Source organism: Pelecanus crispus, chromosome 3 (genome assembly GCF_030463565.1).
Source record: "Pelecanus crispus isolate bPelCri1 chromosome 3, bPelCri1.pri, whole genome shotgun sequence".
NCBI lineage: Eukaryota > Metazoa > Chordata > Aves > Pelecaniformes > Pelecanidae > Pelecanus > Pelecanus crispus.
In genome coordinates, this window is record NC_134645.1 from 128,362,059 (window position 1) to 128,382,435 (window position 20,377).

The 20,377-nt window shown below is 41.5% G+C and overlaps 1 protein-coding gene across 1 annotated transcript in view; it reads right to left on the reverse strand.

Moving 5' to 3' along the window:
• Positions 1–20,377, reverse strand: part of PKHD1 (PKHD1 ciliary IPT domain containing fibrocystin/polyductin) — a 275,411-nt gene that overhangs the window by 24,181 nt on the left and 230,853 nt on the right. Inside the window, exon 59 of the mRNA XM_075707750.1 lies at positions 8,323–9,328. Coding sequence (XP_075563865.1) covers positions 8,323–9,328 — 1,006 coding nt within the window. The remainder of the gene's footprint in view (positions 1–8,322; positions 9,329–20,377) is intronic.

Here is a 20,377-nt window from a genome sequence, read left to right on the forward strand (position 1 = left end):
GCTGTAGATGAGTGGAAATACCCCTACTTACAAAGCCACCTGCAAGTGGTGAGGAGCTAAGCCAGGCCTCCTCCATAACATACTCCTGAAGTTTACTGTCAGAGAAACGTCTTTTATTAAACGTAAACAGCATCCCGCCAGAGGTCAGAGCCTTGCCGCTGCTGCGTATCCCAAGGTAATACCACTTTAAGCTCCACATAAACTCTTAAACAGTTTCTATCCTAAAACCAGACCGTAGGTGGTACAGTTTTTTACGATATGTTATAATACTGCAATAAATCTGTTAGCTTAAAATCGAATCTCCGTGGCCTTTTAGAGAAATCATCATTAAATGCAAGGCCCTGTTAATGATGCCATCCAAGTGAAATTGTTTAATCTGCTAGGGGGGTGAAAGGTCACCAAATGAATTTTTTATAATACATCAACTTGACACGCAATAGGGAAAACTGTAATAGATAAAAGCAAAGGAAAAGGGCACTGTCTTCTTCTGATAGGTCAATAGCAGCCAAGAGAGTCACTCATCCACTTTTCCTTCACTACCGTGCTCCTTTTCCATTTAATATGGACACCCAATTAATACCTCAGCACCATAGACAACCTCATTTTAGGTGAATTATAGCAATTTCTTCCCCCTTCTCCGAAATGAAAGTGATCACAATACATCATAGCATTGTGCGAATTAACGTTAATTGATTCGAGTTACCAAGCATTGATGGGCCACTTCTATAATCTGGTCCTTATTGGGAGCTGGAAGGGATGGAGGGAAGATTAGATTGCATCCTCCGTTGCTTTGACGACGGCGGTCACCTGATGGCTTGTTAGACAGTTGTACGCTTCTATTGCTGGCCCCAGTGGGGTCGTCAGTAAACTGGAGTGATGTCCAAACATCATTACACGCTGCTCCGATATTAAAGCAAAGGGATTAGCACCTTATTGCAAGCAACCTGGATTTGTCATTGTGCTGTCGTTATCCAATTTCCAGATGATAATGTGACTGTGGCCTGCGGGCGTGAGGTCCTACAGCCAAACCAAGGTGTGTGTGTATGTATATACATATATATACACACGTATACACATATATATATGTGCACACATGCCCACAAAGACCCAGCACCCAAAGCCATTTAACCCTGTGCTTGCCAGATTCCTGCTAACAAAGCATGTGGAAGAATTTTTCTCCCTTTCCCATCCAACGGACAACAGTAAAGAGCGTGATGTGACAGCAAAGCAGGCTGACCTGCGAGCCGATACGGCCGTCACTCACTTGATTGTCACACCAGCCAAGCCCTGCTGATAGAGGTGACACCACTCACATGTTAAATAAGGTAGACTGGGGAAAGGATCAATCCCTCAGAGACATGTCTGGCAGCTTCTCTCTGTGTGCACATCATGTAAATCATTGCTTTTACCACAGATCTCGTTAATTGTTAAGGGCGGAAATGGATCCATATGTGACATGAGCAAGGCAGGTTTTGTTTGACAGCACCGGGGTACCAGAGCTGGGACCAGATCTCTTTCCAGTCCCCAAGAAACATGATGGGGACAACTCCTGACTCTCCTGCATGTGTCCAAACATCTGTAACTTCTGGGGGAACAGCTAAGAAAAACTCCTCTTGAGCTGATCCCCGTCATTTTTAACTGAGATTTAAATTTAATAACACAAACCCCTCAATTTCAAAGACCCACACTGGTGTGGGGAGTATATGCCAATATATGTCTCCTTCCTACCAGAAAGACTTGCAAAGTCTGCACTCCTTTTCCCAAGTCTCTCTTTATCTTCCTCCTGCTCTGTTCTCTTCCGGCTCTCCTTTCACCTTTCCTACTTTCTGCTTCCTTCCTGCAGAGGAACAGGTTGGTTTTCGGAAGCCCATGTCCAGCAAGCTGTGGTTTCCACCATGGTTGCAGTGGAGGTAGGACTTCTAATTGCCCAAACCTTGTAATTGACAGGTGTCACCCTTGAGTGGGATTAGCAAATTTTTAGATAGGTTTACATGTACAGTAGACACTAACAGAAATGTAGTTTAAAAATAAGGCTTAGAGGGGGAATGTAGCTTGGGGGCTTGGTAGTCGGTGACAGAGCCTTTAACTCTTACACTGCCAGACGGGTTCCAGTCCAGGAGAGCAGTGGTGAAAAAAATATTATTATCTGATTTGCAGTGGCAACATGAAGCTCCATGGCTATTGTCTAGAAGGGTATTTTGGAGTTTTGTTTGAGAACTTGCAAGGGAAATACTGACTTCACACAAGAATCATGTACAAAGGGACAGACTACTTTGAATGTTTTGGGGATTTTTCCCCCCAAGGGCAGACACTCAACCTTATGGACAGACATCATTGTAATTAGCAGTAATCTATATCGTGGCACTACCTTCAACCTGCACAAATGACTCATATACCAACTCTGCAAAGTATACTTTGTATTTATTTAGGACAGACCCTGAATGAAAAGCGCTTCTACTTAAGCTGCAATTTAATACCTCTACTGACCATGGATAGGGGCCACTAGGTATCTTCTCAATTTCCCTACTCTGAATTTGCTAAAATAGCAGACCCGCGGTCTAACATCTACATAGTTAGATATAGATCTTGTGTTGCATCATCATCACTGGTATGACTGTGCCTTCCTGACATCAGCAATGTGCTGATAGTTCAGTTTTGATGCCCATTCAGTTCCTGGATTTTCTGCTAAAATTGCCACCAGAAGCAAAAAATTATGAAAAGGTTTTGTGATAAAAAAACTTCCACCTCTGGGATCCAGAATGACTTCCCTCAAACTCTTTTCACACACAGGCCTCTGTGGCCACTGTCTCCCATGTAGAAAGATCTCTGAGTCTCTGAGTTCTTGATGACCATCTACCTCTTGTTGAGAGATCCTGCAACTGCCCAATTTCCCAGTTTGCAAATTATGAATTGACAACAAAATAGTGACATTCATCTTAATTCCTAAAGTGTAATATGATCACACAGTTTTATATGAGATAACACTGTCTATACATGTATTAGCCTCCACTTTATTCTGAGAAGTTTCTTATCCCATCGCTCCTATAAATAACCCATTACAGAATCCCACTCCTCTGAGTAGAAACCTTCTAGGTTTCACTGTAAATTTATTCACGTGTATTTTTCCACAGTTTTACTAGACTGCTAAATGAGATGTTGGCCAAAAATGGGTGTCAGCTATTCCCAAACTATTAAAAAAAAAAAAAAAAAAAAAAAAGAAGAAGAAGTTCAGAATATTGCTTTGGCCATGTGGGGAAAAAAATCAGGAAAATAGAGTGGTGTTGAATGGGAAATGGTCTTCTTCCAGTTCTATTGGCAGGTTCTTGCAATTTATTCTCTGAGGAGGAACCTTCGATTTTTAAATGCAAATTTACCTCTTGGTACTTTACACCCATTTGTTCCTGTGTTGTCATTGTCCATTAGTGTCTAGAGCTTCCTCTCTGGTATTTACTTTTCCAACATATTTTCACAGACAGAATGATATCTCCCCACAGCTTTGTTTTGCCAAGTTAAACAAACAAAGGTCTTTTATTCTTTGCATCTTAAAACAAACTCCTTTTCCATGACCATCCTAAATGTCCTTCCCTGTATCTATTTGAACTGAGTTTGTCTTTTTTGGACATCAAGAAGCAGTGGCACATGCTACTCAAGAATATACCCTCTACAGTGTTGCTATGAACAACTGACTTAAAATGACATAACCTTAATTTTAAGGAGATTTTAAGCTTATGGTTTAAGCTCCTGAGTATCACCTTTTCCACATCTTTACTTCAGGGGTGTGTGGCAGATAAAACCTTCATAGAGCCTCAAGCGGTGCAATAGCTGCAGCTCTGAGGTCACGATTTTTAGCATCCTGCCTTTGCCTACCCACTGGAGGAAAAGTTAGAAGCCTACTCAGGAAAAAAAGTTGTCAGCTCCCTTTTTTAAAACCCTGTGTAATTCCATACAGCACCCTGCCTGGAACCTGCATGAAGGTTACCAAACCCAAGCACTCTGGGGTTAGGATGTGTCAGAACTAATCTAGTGTGGACTTCTAACCCTGCCTGTCTGTGTATATGTCATGTGACATAGCAAATTAGTAGTAATTTCTCATTTAGTCCTCTCCATGGGTATTGCTGTCTGAATGAGCAGTTCTTTGATGATTTGCTTCACTTTTATTGCTTACTGTGAGTCTCAAACACCGTTATTTCCTGCACACACACTGTTTTTCACATGCTACCCCAAACCTAACTCTTAATAATGAAAGATTAATGCCTGCAAATTTGACTTAGTAGCAGATTAAAGCTCCATCAAGAAGAAGCAAAGTACCCTGCTCTAGTGTGGGGATATGAACTAAATGGCTTCTGGATGACTATCCAGCTTTATATTTCTGATTTTGTATAAAGGCAACGACATAAACACACACAATGCTTTCGCTGTTGTGCTCTCTTGTCCTTTCACTTTTATATTTATATTCATGCTAGTCAAACTTTGCAAAACAGGGGACTGCAGATCCACACAGAGATTTCTATCTGTAAATACATTGCAGTATATATTAATACACAGACATTTGCAGGAAGATAAATCCATATGATAGTCATCTCTCTGATTTTCCAGCTGTGCGAGACTATAGCAGTCAAAGCTATCACCTCTGTCTTTCCTTGACAAACCAATGAGCCGTGCTTGAAGGGACCCTAACAAAGGAGTTAAGTTAAAATCATGTAAAAAAAGCATTTCAAATCATAACAGACAAATCATTTTTTTAAAGGCTTGGCAGTATGTTATACAGACTTACTGCCTAGCTACGCGACCACAGCAAGGTTTCCAAGGCTCCCTTCAGCCTTACTGTCCTGGGCTGCAAAGACGAACACCCAGTCTCTGCTGATCAAAGATTTTTTTGTTGTTGTCTTGATGCAAGAGGAGCCACTAGTCTGAAACAGCAGGGAGACTGGGCCAGCAGGAGTGCAGGTTCTGTGTATATCTGACAGCCTGATTGGATTTTGCACAACGCAGGGTTGAAAATATTTCTCTTTTCCTTCCACAGAAAAATACATGGGAATATTTAGCCTGACTTGTAATCCCAGCCCCATTATCCTTGCCTGTGCTAACATGTACTGCCTAAAGAGAGACAGATAGACAGTGGGGATACTACATGTCCCAACAGGAAAACCCTGATTTCATTTCACAAGTTATCTGTGGCCTTATTGCATCAGAAATGTCAGCCATGAGTAATTCCAGAAAAGCTATGACTGATGGGGAGCAATAAATAACACTGCAGAGGAGCCCAAGCAGCTAAGGGTGGATGAGCTCTGAGCTGGTCCTGTGATCTGGTGATGTTAGTATTCTCTTGAATATATGCCCCAGGTCTTCCCCCACTGAGACGGTGAATCTCTGTCTTCAAGCTAGCACTGCTCTTGTCCCTATAATAAAACAGCCTTCTTCCTAGGCACCTGTCCTGATCCTCGCTGCTCGGGCTGGTTTCACAGAGCATGCGCAGGTGGGAAGGCAAACCCCAGCTAGTAGAGCAGTCCCCAGTGTGGAGAAGATGTCATTTGTGCATGAAAAAAGGCAGCCACAAGGTTTCTTCCCCGGCACACAGAAGAGGGTGCTCCTCTCCTTTAGGTGATCCCTGTAATGTTACACTGATGCATTCAGGAACCTATAGGCATTTAATAGGGTTCTGGTGAACTTCCTATAAAAAAACCTATACTTTGTTCCTTTCCCACAGTGCAGCTATTGTTGCTCCTCTTGTTCTGATCATCAATAACGGACACACTGAATGAGGGGTCCCATACCTGTCACACTCTACAGGCTACGGCATGTCTTGGGATGGCATAAGGACACGATAACATTTCCTATCACAGGCTGTAAAACTTCCTACAACATTTTTTTGCTGTCCCATTTTGTAGTACCCTATATTGTAACACAAATACCCCCACTGACAATAGTGATGTTAGTTCTGCTGATAAAAAAATATTGTATATCTTCAGAGTTTGGCCCTGATTTAAGATTTGATCTTGTAAGTAATAAATTCCCACTGTGCTTGATATAACATGACTTAGAAAAAACCCCAAACAAACCCACCCAAAACCGGCAAACCAAACCCAAACAACAAGCAAAAACAAAGATTCCTATGGTCACAGATCAGTGTGCTTAAGCGTGCGTGCTTCACTACCATAAGCCACACAGTGCCTAGTAGAAAAGTTAAGCATGTGAATAGTAGTTTGTATCACTAGCAGCCAACAGACAACAGGATGGTACAGGGGTCAGTGGGTCAGTGGTAAATCTTAGAGGATATGGTATTGATTAGAGCAAGTAAGTCTTAGACAAATCCAATTTCTTTCTTGCGTAGATGGAATATGCTTATACTTGGGTAAGGCTCAGTAGTGCACATCAAAAAATAACATTATACAATATCCAGAGAGTACACAATAAGGTTGCCAAACATCAAATCCCATGTTCCCTATTAAAAACAGATGGGATATTACCTTTTTCATATTTCCCATATGCTTTTAATATGGATTCAGGATCTGAGGCTGAAATACATTGCTGTCTGCTCCCTTCCCAGCCTTGTTTCTCACAGCCTTCTCTGCAGATAAGGGCTGCCATCTGGGCCATGCACATAGTGGCTGCAAGAGGCTGAAAAGAGCAAGACGGGGACAGAGGAAAGAAGGACAGAAAGGGTTGTTTGTTGCTGTGAAGGAGAGAAAAAAAAATGACCCTCAAAAACTGAGTCTTGGTACAGAACATCAATAAAAAATTAGTATGTACAAAACCGACCAAGAACTAGGTAACTGACAGAGCTCAAAAGGTAGCTCCCATTGGGAAATCATTATAAAGTAGAATCACAGAATCATAGAATCGTTTAGGTTGGAAAAGACGTTAAAGATCATCCAGTCCAACCATTAACCTAACACTACCGAGTCCACCGCTAAACCAATTAAGGATAGAATAATAATTTCACGTTTCCTGGCTTGGTGGCTAGATTATTTTTTAATGAAAGTAAAAACTAGGAATCTTTAAGGTTGGAGTAAGTAAAGGGGTATTCTGTGTTGTTCTGTCAAAATCAGCTGCTGGTCTGATGCTTTATCTATGTCAAGAAACAAATATAAACATAAAATGCCCATAAGGGTTGGTGGGCTGATACATTATGGAGAGAACAGGCAAACATGGGCACATAGCCCATGTGGTGTGTTGGATCTGAGCAAAGAAATTGGGTGGATTTGGTCCTGGAAAGCTAGAAGTTAAAGGGAATTAGCAAATACAGTGAACAGAGGATCATGAGCTCTCCTATTTCTGTGGAAAAATGGGCTAATGGGATCATTGAATTCTGTCAGTAGAAAATGGGATTTAGTACCACTTTTGCATATGGCACTGATACGGAGGAAAACAGTTGGCTTTTCAGACATACACACTTCAAAAAGGATTCAGAAAATAAAGGCAGAGAAAGACGGAAACACTCTCCAGAACTCAAACCTTTCAATTTATTAAAAAGCAGACAGCTAAGTGATTTGATTACTCTGGAGGTATCTGGAAGAGGAGGAGGAGTCAATGCCCAGAAACTCACTGATGTAACAGTGAAGAAAAGAACAAGATACTCTCATGGGAAGCTGGAGACAGAGAGGCTGACAAGAGAAAGTGGGCAAGAACTTGTGACAGCAAAACCAGGGATAACACCCAACATCTAGACGCAAGTTCAGGTCATATTGGATATATGAAGCTCTTGTATCTTCAAGACCAGACGGTTTTCTAAAATAAGTATTTTAGCCAAAAAAAAAAGGTCAATCAAAGGGAAAGGTATCAAAGGGAACAGCAGTGGCCTGTGTCATGCAGGAGATTGAAGTAGAAGACTAAACAGTCCTTTTTGGCCTTAAAGTTTAAAAGTATATGAATCAAGGTTTAGACCTGCAAGTTAGTTAAAGCAATAACCATCTTTCATAACACATCTGGTGCTACATAAATTTATAAATATTTGTAGATTTAATTGTTTAAAATTTAAGAGCTATTGTAGTCTCAACTTCTTTAGAAACATTGACTTTGCCCAATAGTTTATAGTTTCAAGGCAAACATCCAGGAACTCTGTTCCTGGTTCAAAGCATCATGGACAACTTTGCACTGCAGAGATCCATAAGCACCAGCAGAATAATGCAGTAATCCACACGCAGGAGTCCAGCTAGTGCTTGGGCATAGCTCTATCATGGAAACTTTATAATGTGTTTTACCATGGTTAGTCATATTTCAGCCAATGGAGAACTTACTCCCTATCTTAATATGCAGATGAAGTGGTTAAATTGCATCACTACACTTAAATCAGTATCTGCTGATACAGCATCTGATACTTACCTATTGTTAGCTTCTGCCGGAAACAGTAAGACAGGCTGAGTCACCATTAAGATATCACCCGGCAAGCCAAGGCCTCTCTGAAGGTCTCCAGTCTGATGAGTGTTGATAATTGTTCTGGCCAAACTCTTTAAGCTGTCACTTGTCAACTCATTTCTTGGATGGCCTGGTGGATCACCAAGTTCAATGATGAGCACTGTTGATGGACCAGCTGCATCAGATGGCTGCAGCGCTCGGGTATTCACAGGTCCTCTCCCCACTTTCTGTGAGCTAAACCTGCTATGAAAAGCTGTACAAAATGCCATGTTAGGGCAGTGATATTTCTTTTTGCTAGCATTGGCCGAGATTGCCTTCAACATGCTTTCACCTCCCAGCACATGATGAACTACCCTAACTTGGTCATGACCAACCTTCAAGAAATCAGCTAATCGACGTGTTATACTTGCTTCACCCTCTTCCCCAACAGCCTCAGTTACAGTGAAAGCCACAAGAAGAGAAAGGTCAGCAACTATTTCTACAGGTTCTTTCTCATGCAAGAGAACATAGAGAAGATTGTCCTCAAAGCTAAAGTAATTGGCTCCTGCCCCTTCATTCAGTGAGAAAGAAGATGGGGTTGGAGAGACATATTTCCCTTGAATGAAAACACGAAGGCTGAGTGGTTCATTGTAGAATATAGCAAGGGGCAGTCTGGTTGCATTTTGGCCACTGAGGAGGTAGAGTCTGAAAGTCAGAGGTGCTTGGTCTGGGAAGCAAATTGTAGCAAGTTTGGTGGATGGCAACACAGAAAAGAAAGTAGCATGATGCTCTGCAGGATAACACGATGCATGCAATGTCACATCACTGAAGGTGTCCATAAAGCTGCCAGTCACTGCTACCACTGGAAACAGTCTCTGTCTGACCATACTGGGGTCCAAGTTTTCTAGGATGACAAGTGCGTGATCTGCCTGTTTGCAGAAGTAGCTTTGTAGTGAGGGCTTGAAGATACACTTGCTGTCATCTCTGTAAATTCCTGGTGCAGAATAAAGGGAGATGGGCAGAGAAAAAAAAATATTAATTGTTAATGGACATCATCTCAACAGTTTCTGGTATAGCTGCTTATTTTCCCATTCAATGCTCAAAGTCACTTTTGTTGGTGCTAAAGTTTTACATAATTTTAAGAGAAGCCTGGACACTAAGGGATATTAAACAGATAGAAACCACATCTACCTCAAGATACCCTTGAGCTGAAAGTGTTTGAAGACTGCTAATGAATGACAGAGAAGTAACATATACACTTGCCTTGTTCTTTCTAGATCAAATTGTAGCCACTGTTGAAAGAGCAGGCATGTTAGATGGACCTTTGGTCTAACCCACCTCTATGTCCCTATGTCCTTGTGTGTTCTACATTCTCCTGGTTTTAAGCCTGTAGCAGGGTAACAAATCAGGGCATGACTGCAATTCTTTGGAAAGATAATTTAACTCTACCCTAAACCCTCTCATCCCACTCACAGGGACTGTATCTCAAAAAAAAAAAAAAAAAAAAAACAAACACAAAAACCACCTAGAAAGGACCAGAACATCATTAATCTATGCCAGCAGTAAACCACCTCAACAAGTTTTAGAGCTAAAAGAAAGCATCAGATTCGGACACCTATAAATAGCAGAGACTGTTATGTGTGCTCCAAGTGTCTAAGCTCCCACTGCAGTTAGTGGAGATCTGAAGTTTAAATCATTTGCCCACAGGCAGGCATCTAGTATCTCACGGGATACCCTGAGGTATCTGAGGCACTGGGTCTACAGGGTCTACAGAAGACCTATGCGCTTCAAGAGTGGCAGCTGGAGGTCTGGTGGGACACCCCACAGCACATGAAATTACACTAGGCACACATTTATGGTAACTGAAACACTCCCAGTTCCCCAGACATCAATACAGACAAAGCAGTTTAGAAAGCAATAGAGTTACCCTAAAATACCTCAGTTTTGTCAGCTGGATTGCTCTTTACAATCCTCTAACTTCACTGACCAGAGGTTGGATCCTGTCACTTAAACACAAGTGCATAATGTCACCTGGACTTCTTTGGGTAGCTACATCTGTAGATGAAACACATGATCCATGGGACTACAAAAGCCACTTTAGATAACACTTTAGGTATTCTTTCACTGAATATAACAGGAGCTAAGACACTTCCATGTACATCAGAATTTGCCACCGAATCCCATCCCAAGCACCTGTGGAGACAAGTCAAGAGGGTCCTTTTATGAAAAGATCTGCACAGAAGAGATGTAATCCATACAGTCTTTTGAGTTAGTGTATGCTCCATCTGACCTAATATAGGTCTCTGCTTTAAGATGAGAGAAATTGCGCCTCAGGCTGTAAAGATGAGATAATCTCTGATTATAAAGAGAAAATAAAAGTAAATGAGTTCAGATACGGGCACCAAAAACATAAACATTTCTGCCTGGAGCATCTTAGGAAAAGATGTGTGTTTCTGTTTTCCCTTCCTCTCTTCAAAATAAAATCAAAGGAGGAATTTGCTTCTGTAGCCAGCTATAATCCTCCTTCCCTCCCCAAGCCTGCTCCTTCTCCAGTTAGCTGTGCTCATGAACGTGTTAAGCAAGGCATGGCCAATGTCTAAACTAACACTGCCTTCCTCATTCAGCAACTCTGGGGATGTGCATGCAGATCGGCAATGCTTGGTGTTAATGACAAAAAGAAAGGAACGGCAACATCCATGAGAGTCACAAAGTTTTGGATGAATAAAAGGGCATTCCCCTTATCAAGGAAACATTGTAATTGTGAAAGGTTCTACTAGAAGACAACACCAGACTCCTGGAAAAGAAATAAGCTATGAGAAATCAGTCTGGACTCTGCTTATAGCTGCATCTCGATGTCTGGATCCTGTGGACACTTACCTATGATTTATTTCTAGGGGATTCCTCATGTGCAGACCGCTACCCTGGTCTGTGAGCATTTCCCAGAATGAGCTCGCTCTCTGCATGTCACCAAGGAAAGCAATGAAATTACATAAATGTCAAGCTTTGTTCAGGGAGGAGGTCCAAGCCAGATAGGATCTGTGCAAAAGCCCCTATTTTTAGACACCAGCTTACCATTTCATTCCCTTTTTCTTGCCTTTCTTTTTTTTTTTTTTTTTTTTGCTTTATCAGTGTAAGTATTTTGCTATCAGCACGTGCTGGGGGCAAAGAGAGAGGGAGCAGCAACTACATTCAGAAGCAGAAGGGGAAATGCTGCACTCAGAGACATTGGGCATTGTCCTGGAGCGCTGGGAGCATGCACCCTGCAGCAGGCATCCAGCCCACAAAGGCTGACAGATCTCATCGTCTGCTCTCCCGGAAACCCCCCGTCTCCCCCCGGTGACATTTCTCTTGTCTACAAATGAGATCTGCTGATATTTTGTGATTTCCTAGGACTTTCCTTTGCCCTGCCTGCCTTGCAAAGTGGGTTTACTCGGTTTCCTGTACACACACACACACGCCCATGCACGCACACACATCATTGCTTGTCTCCTTCCAAATGGCCTTGTCTGCCAGTCACAATTTCTGCAGCCTGCAATTTCGATCACTTTTAAATGAAACCCATGCTGGCCTTAGTAATCATAATGTCATTTACAATTTACCACAAAACACGTTTATTTAGTTAGTAGCACATTGGAGAAAGAGAACTCCATATGAACTCGCCGCTGAAGCCCTAATCTGATTATTTCCTCATGAAAATCCAAGCAGGGGTGCTTGTAAGAAGGGTCTGAGAGGAGAAGGAAAAAGTGAGTCCTGGCCACAGCTGACTCTCATAATCAATGCGAATAGATAAGTGACGCGGCGTGTCAGGGCCAGCAGCTAATCTGCCCCGGGGCTTTCCTCTAAAAAAGGCCAGAGTGGACAGGACTTAATAAATACTGAGTGACCACTGAATATTGAGCTGACATGTGCTATTTACATTGGCAATGAACAATAACAGTGATAAATTCCAGAAGCATCCCCCTGCAATGGGTGAAATTAGATTAAACGGGTTATATTTGTACGTGCGTGTGTTTGCACACACGTGTGTGAAAGGGTGGGCAAAAAAACGAGGAAAAAAGAAAGAGAAACCTGGTGAGTGCAAGTCAACTGGAGACCCTACAAATGGGTGGGAAAGATGGAGAAGGTGTTCATATCTGTAGCAGCGTGTGCACAAATGAGGCCGAAGGTCACGCCAGGAGCAGCGTGCACCCGAGCAGAGGGAGAGGGCACGTGTGTGTTGGGTGCTTGCATGGGCACGTGTGCCATGTGTGTGCCCCACTCGGTGCACGAAAGAGAGAGAAATAATATGTGGAGCATGTGTGTGTGACTATTTCCTCAGCCTTAGAGAGCAGACTTTGCTTTCCACAGATTCCCCTATCATCAAGTCAAGTTTATTATTTAATTATATACATGCACGCACACACATAGACACACAAACATATATATCTATATGAGATTTTTAGCACTCAGGTTGCTTCTAGGGCTCCTGACAAATATTAACTTTGTGTCAATATTTGTCCTTCCTGTCGTGAAATGAGGATTTTCCACCTCATTTCACATTTGAAAAGAAAAATGCGCCGAGGGGGTCCTCTTTGCTTAGGAAAAAAACCACCACCAACAGCAACATCTCATATCCTTTATTTAGAAAAATGGAGCAGGAGGAAAGGAGGGAAGAGTATTTTTAAAATAGATGTTTTGACTTAAAGGCACATAGAGTCCTTTGCAAGTCTCCTGCCTTTTCCCTAGTTCCCCAATGCCAAATAAATAAAATAAAATAAAATAAATTCTACATTTAAAATTGAATGAAATACATCAACATTAATGATTTTCCCCTTCAGGTTAACACCACCATTTCCTTCAATAATTTTTACCCATTTCATGATAGATTTCACAATTCATGGTACAAGGAAAAATATAGTTGTTTTTTTGACAAAAACAAAAGGCAATGTCATTTTTTTATCAAAATAAAATAAATCTCCCACAATTTTCCTTCCATCTGACTGGATTTGCCCGTCAGTTATTTCTAATTTAACTACAATTATAGTTACAAAAATGTAAAAGCAAGTAGGGGAGGAAGGGGGAGGGGAGAGGTAAATGGGACACTGTTTAGAAATTGCGATTCATTGGCCTTGGGCTGGCCAGCACATATCTTTGCTGAGGGGGAAATAGTCATCAGCATTAACTGTTCCTTTTGACCTGCTGACATTCAAATGTGAAATACAAAAAAAAAAAAAAAAGGGCCTAGCAATAGGACCTTAGAAATCTTGCAAAGGTAAATTATTCTGAGGTCAGCCGTTTTTGCCGTACAAAAGGTTTTCTATGTTTCTTGAGTTCAGATGTTACCTATAAATAATTTTGGCCCCAATTCTCCTGTCTAATCCCTGGCACAGGGCCCTCATGTTCACTCATCCTTTGACAGCGATGGTTCTGCAGACACCGATCTTCTAAATCTTTATGTAGGCAAGTGAAAACAAGCCCGTCAACTTCAGTGGATGCTGAGACAAGGCATCCCCTACCATTTTTAGAAATCCCATTGACTGTAAATTAGGGATATCACTTAACTGAGTTTACCGGTGTTCCTGTATGGCATAAACACACAGATATGTAACGTCAAGTAACTTACTTGTGGCAGGTTTCTCTCAAGGTGTGTGTTGGGAGCACATGCATAGGAATGCATGGTGGCCTTATGCTTGCTAGTGTATTTGTGTACATACGTGCGTGAGATACACACACATAAATATATATTCATAGCAGGGACCATGTAAATAAAAATGGAGTGATTGCTTTAGGCTGTTAATTCTTTCGTTTAAAGAAAATTATTTTAGAAGGAAATGGGTCTCATAAGATGACACTGTGTGGGTTTTTATGCTCTCCTCTTTACCATTCCTCCCAATTTCAGTCACATTTGTGGACCCAAAGATACTGTGTTCCTACAAGTTTTGTAAAAGCAGGTGCCCAAGCAGAGAAAAAACAGTTATTAGTGCTCCCACTGAAAGGAAAAACTAATGTAAGCTCACCCTTGTCACACACTACAGGATCTGCATTGGCCTTTCCCTTTCACATATAAATCCGTAGAAAAACAGATGTAGTACGTGAAATATTTGTTCTTGCATTCATTGTTTGCATGCTTTGATATGGCCACACACATTGTTAGTATTTATTCACTGTGAAATCAAGCATTATTTGCTTCTTTCATATGGTTAGATACTTTTATGTTAACACCAACCCTTCAGAGCTCCTCCATGCCTAAGAGGTAAGGCACATATGGTAGAGATGATAGTATTTCTTTCCAAGTTACGAACAAAAAATTGATTGCAAAATTTTCCAGTTCCCAGAGACTACAGCAATAGCTCATTCCTGGCCTTAAACCATAAGTACACAAATCAAGTCTTAAGAAGAGAGACCAGGAGCCCATCTAGGCCAGGATGATCTCCAACAGTGATCAAAAAGTCATCTAGAAAGAGTGTGGGAACAAGGCACACATATACCAATGTTCACCAAAAACAGTCCCCAGCTTTCAGTGATTTACAGGTGAGGAACCACTTGAGTCAGAGAGACCATCTTTGGTCTTTGTGTTTGAGCAAAAATATCAAACCTGTCTCACAAAACTGCGAAAACCTGGGGAGGAGAATAACCTAGCCAGCAGAATATGTCTTAGGCCCTCTCAAAGGAGGTGTGTCAGTAAATCTGCCCTTTAGTGAGGTCCATCCCAGGCCTTGTGTCGTGGTTGAATTAAGGGATGTTACTTACAGTGCCATGGAACTTCTCAAATGCCCTGCTGCCACAGCAAGGTGACCACACCTGGAAATACCTTGGCTGTCTGTGCCAGAAGACTAGGCTGGAACTGCGCAGCTATGGCACTGCATGCATCAAAACTAATAAAATAACCAGTGCCAAGGCCAGTTCCTTGTCCCTGATGCCAGCTGTCATGGCACTCCCATAGTATTAAAGTCACCTCCAAAAGATGGTGGCCACCTCCGCAGTGCCCTTTTGGACTGCCTCCTGACTTGTGCTAATTTCTGGAAAGTGCCCAGGAATTGTCTTGGACACACTATTTGCTCGCGCTTGAAACTGTTTTGCTGATGTAGCAGGAGTGACCCGGAAGCTCCAGTGCCCATACCCTAGCATTGCTTAACTCAGTAGACATTGGGTCCGTTCCTGCTATTGTCAGCGCTGGCCTAGAGCAGCTTGTCAATCTTTTATTAAACCTAATCAGAAGGACACAATTAGGGAGGATTTTTGTCTGCATTATCATTAATGATTAGGGAACTTCAGTCATTTTAGCCATCCTGACAACACAAAGTTGCCCATAGTGCTTATTTAGGGAATAAATCCAATATGGTGACAAAAGAAACATTACCTGACATTATATTGTGCATGGAGACAAAAAGGGTTAAACAGCATAATTGATCTATACTCCATGATTCTGTGCATTGTCAGAGTCCCCAAAAGTGCTGTAAATTAAGCACTCTCAAATTGTAACCCTGAATGAAGAAAGAGATGTTGCAGGAGTCATTACCTTAAACCCTACCGTAATACAATCAAAAGTGTGGCATGGGACTGGAGTGAACGGGACAGAGTGAACCCTCACAGGAACAGCACGGGAGAGGTGATTTTGGTCTCCAAAGACTTCCTGAGGGCTTGGAGGATCAATCAATACATAGCAAAGGAGTGAAATAATGGCTTTTTGTACAGCACCTAGCAAAATAGGACCCGGGGCCCTGACTAGAACTTTTAGATGTTCTCATGAAGCAGAGAATATAAATGAATTATTCCCACAACCCTCTTGAATTCACTGACCATCATTCAAAGAGCCAATAGCTGGGTATGAGAGGGATTCTGTCTCCCAAGAAAGATGATTAAAAGATAAAAATGCAAAACCAACCATCTTTTGGTCCAAATTATTTCACCTTTGAAAAAAATATGCTATTCTGCAAGTATCAATTTGTTTCTCATGTGGCTACTAAAGCTTTTCCCATTATTTTTCCCCTTAAGATATTCCTGGTTTCCTTTAGGTGTATTTAAAGCCCAGAAGGATTTTTCTCTCCTCCTGACCAGCAACCCCGTTCACCGAAGCTTTAGTCAATTTGATACCCAGGGCTCAACATAAAGGCGAGGGGCAGTGAACGGCAGAGCCTTTGCCGACGCAAATCCAGTCACCGTCTCTCCGGCCAAGGAATGATAAAACTACCACCGCCACCCAAAAGCAGAACGGCAATTTCATCACATGCCAGACGTAAAAATGAATGTGGCCGTGCCATGCACTGCTCTGAGCTGTGGATATAATGAGTTTTGAATGGGAAGTCCCGGACACAATAAATCTGTGCCATATGTGACCATTTCCTGTGTCAGTTCCTTTCTCATAACCAGTGGAGGCTTCGCCCTCCCCCTCACTTTCCCTTTCATGACCCCACACCAGGGCTCTGAAATCTTTCAGGGCTGCTTATGGGCCCCAGGCCTTTCCACAGCAGTTGCATAAATAAATGAGTTTGACAGCAAACATCATAACGGTTAGCAGTAATGTGTGCTCCACACAAGTGCTTGTGCTACTTCACTGGAGAAATGGGGGAGGAAAGAGCTTGGTTTGTTACCGCAAACAAAAGTATGTTCTCTGACAAGTGGTGAAAGAATTAGTCAAATAAACTTGAACTCTATTAAGACCATCGCTGCCAGGTTTTGTTATGGACGGGAAGGTTCTCGGCTTCTCTTTCCCTCTTTGGCCTGCAGTCACTGCAAAGACAAATCATCGTTTTCTTCTGCAAAAATAAAGTTAGGGGATAAAATGAACTGCCTCAAAATAAAGTTTGCAAGGAACTCTACTTTACTATTATTATTATCGTTTCTTTCCAATGAGAACAGTTCTTTGGTCCTGGGAACAGACTCACAGAGACTGAACGATTTTCCATTAGAAGTGGGCCAGAAGGAAAACACCAAATACCTGCAGATTTTGGAACTGTATTCAGGTTAGGATTAAGCTTGAAATTGACAGTTATTTTCATAAGACATAGGTGAAGGAGGGGACAGAACAGCACTCAGCACAGAGCACAGATCTCAGGGTCTGGAGCACAGGCCTTATGAGGAGCGGCCGAGGGAACTGGGGTTGTTTAGCCTGGAGAAGAGGAGGCTGAGGGGAGACCTTATCGCTCTCTACAACTGCCTGAAAGGAGGCTGTAGTGAGGCGGGTGTTGGTCTCTTCTCCCATGTAGCTAGCGATAGGACGAGAGGAAATGGGCTCAAACTGCGCCAGGGGAGGTTTAGGTTGGAAATTAGGAGAAATTTCTTCACAGAAAGGGTGGTCAAGCATTGGAACAGGCTGCCCAGAGAGGTGGTGGAGTCCCCATCCCTGGAAGCGTTCAAAAAACGGGTAGATGTGGCACTCTGGGACATGGTTTAGTGGTGGACTTGGCAGGGTGAGGTTAATGGTTGGACTTGATGATCTTAAGGTCTTTTCCAACCTAAATGATTCTGTGTTTCTATGACTCTATGATTCTATTTGCCCTAAAATTGTTTTCCCTTTTTTTGTTCATTAATAAATCAAGCATTTTGACTAAATCGCAAAATTTTACTAAGTTCTCAGCTTTACCTGAGACCATGTAAAATTTTTCGGTAAAACTGTTTTACTGAAAACCCTTTTTTTCCCGGATATACCATTTAAACAAACATATTTCAAATATCCCAAGTTCAGCCCAGAAAGGATGCAGACATTTCAATTAGTATATTAAAGGAGTATAAGTAGTTTATAGAAGCTTCATAAAAATGACCAGGAAGGAAGGAAGGAAGGAAGGAAGGAAGGAAGTTTCCCATGATCAATGTGGTTTCCCATGATCAATGTGGAAAGAACAAAGAAAAGGTATTAATATTTTAACCAGGTATATTTAGGTTAAAAATTAGAAAAAAAATCTTTCTAATAAAAAAATAATAAAATAGCAAGACCTTGAAACCAACTGATTAGGAACCTGGTGGAACTAACACAACTGAGGAGTTTTTTAGCAGGTTATATTCAGTTCTCTTGGGAGCAGTGTAAGTATAGATACTGCTTTGGAGCAAATGGATGGGTGAGGTAACTTCTTGAGCTCTCTCCCCATCCTGCCCAATGCCTCCAATATCTTTTTATCATCAGCCTTGTCTTTTCTTTCTTTCTTTCTTTCTTTCTTTCTTTCTTTCTTTCTTTCTTTCTTTCTTTCTTTCTTTCTTTCTTTCTTTCTTTCTTTCTTTTTCTTTCTTTCTTTCTTTCTTTCTTTCTTTCTTTCTTTCTTTCTTTTTCTTTCTCTTTCTTTCTTTCTTTCTTTCTTTCTTTGTTTGTTTGTTTCTTTCTTTCTTTCTTTCTTTCTTTCTTTCTTTCTTTCTTTCTTTCTTTCTTTCTCTTTCCTTTTTTGTCCAGATAAGCTATAAAAAATGTGAAAATCTTATTTATACCTGTCTTGGCTGAAGGCACAGTCCTAGAGCCTTCTGCTCATGACAGAAACGTTCGCAAGCACAAGAGTAACATTATTAGGGTGATTTTCAGCAATATTAGTCCTGTATGGGCTATGGAGTTGAATCTTAAAGCAGAAGGATTTCATTACAGGTACAGATAGCTATATTATGCCATGACATATTTATGACAATGAACAGTAATGGGAGGCAAGTATTTCAAGCCTTAGAAATTGAAATTAATCTGAAAGCATAGTGCAGAATCTGAACACCTGTGAAAACATATTGAAGAGCTAAAATTTGAGATACAAAGGCTAGAGTCATTATCTGAGCACATAGAATGGGATTCATCACATTAATTTTAGCTGCCTAAATGTTAAGCATCTAGTCTAAGCTAATTGTCTAGTCTAAGCTGTTCATTTAGACAATAATCATTAGAGAAGAGAGACAGACTTTTAGAGGGTCATTCATTCCTGCTTTCCCTTGGATGGATTGTATCATTTCTGGAGGTATCTGTCTCTACCGGCGACATGGGAAACCTAGACAGCTAGTTTGGACTGAAGGCCTGTATTTGGCCAGCTGAAGCTAGGTGAAGTGAGTCCAAGTCCTAATGATATAGCTAATGAGGCTTGCAGAACAGCTAGAGTAATAGGTGTTCCTATTCTGAAATAAGTGGGAAAAAATAGCTCTGTACACACCTCTAAAGTAACCACCTTCTCCAATTATGAACAAGGGGAAAGAAAGAAAGAAGCAAGATGAAGCCACTACCATGTTAATCTAGAAAATAATAAAGAAATCACCCCTGTCCCTGACAAAGATCTAAATAGGATGCAAACAAATTTTTTGGAAAAACCCTGAAAATGAGCAAACTCTGCATTTGGCTTTTCTTGCTACAATGGCTAAGCCTCTGGATCCAAATATTCCCACCTCACAGTAGCACTGGTAGCCTGGTGCAGTCACCCTGCAGACCATGGATCGCTCTGCTCCTGGGCAGTACAGCTTACATAGGAAATGGAGGGGACACTGAGCAAAATACCTTGGAAAGCAGAGATGTTACTGCAAAAGAGACATCTGAGCAAACACAACGAGAGCCTGTAAAACTAATTTCTAACCTCTGGAACCAACACGGGTGCAAGGATGGAGGGAGATTGGTTTCAAACACCACTTACAGGAAAATCAAATGTGTCTGTAGGCATAGTCCTAAAATACGATGCCTATACCAAATCTTAGGAAAAAATAGGTCAGAAGAGACTTCTGGATGGCATTTATTCCAACCTCTTGCACAAATAAAGGCTAACTACAAAAGATCAGGCTTCTGAGGGCTTTATCACAAATCATAGTATATCTATATTTTAGGCTTTTATACATTTACTGGGACAAAACTCCCAGTTTAGAGTATGTCCAGAGAAGCTGCTGGGGTTGAAAATTACTTGAAAAAGATCTGTGATCCTAATGACACTCCCATACCTAACTTCATACACGTGCAAAATGATTTGAAGAAGCTTTGTGGCTTGCTTTTGCTAATAGTTGTTATATTCAGATGTGCTTGTTTTAGGTAATCCAAGGCCTGTTCCTTGTCCCATCAAAGTCTTCTGGACAGCTCCAACAGGGAAAAAGTTGGTTTGGAGCTGGAGCATCTCTTGTACTTTAC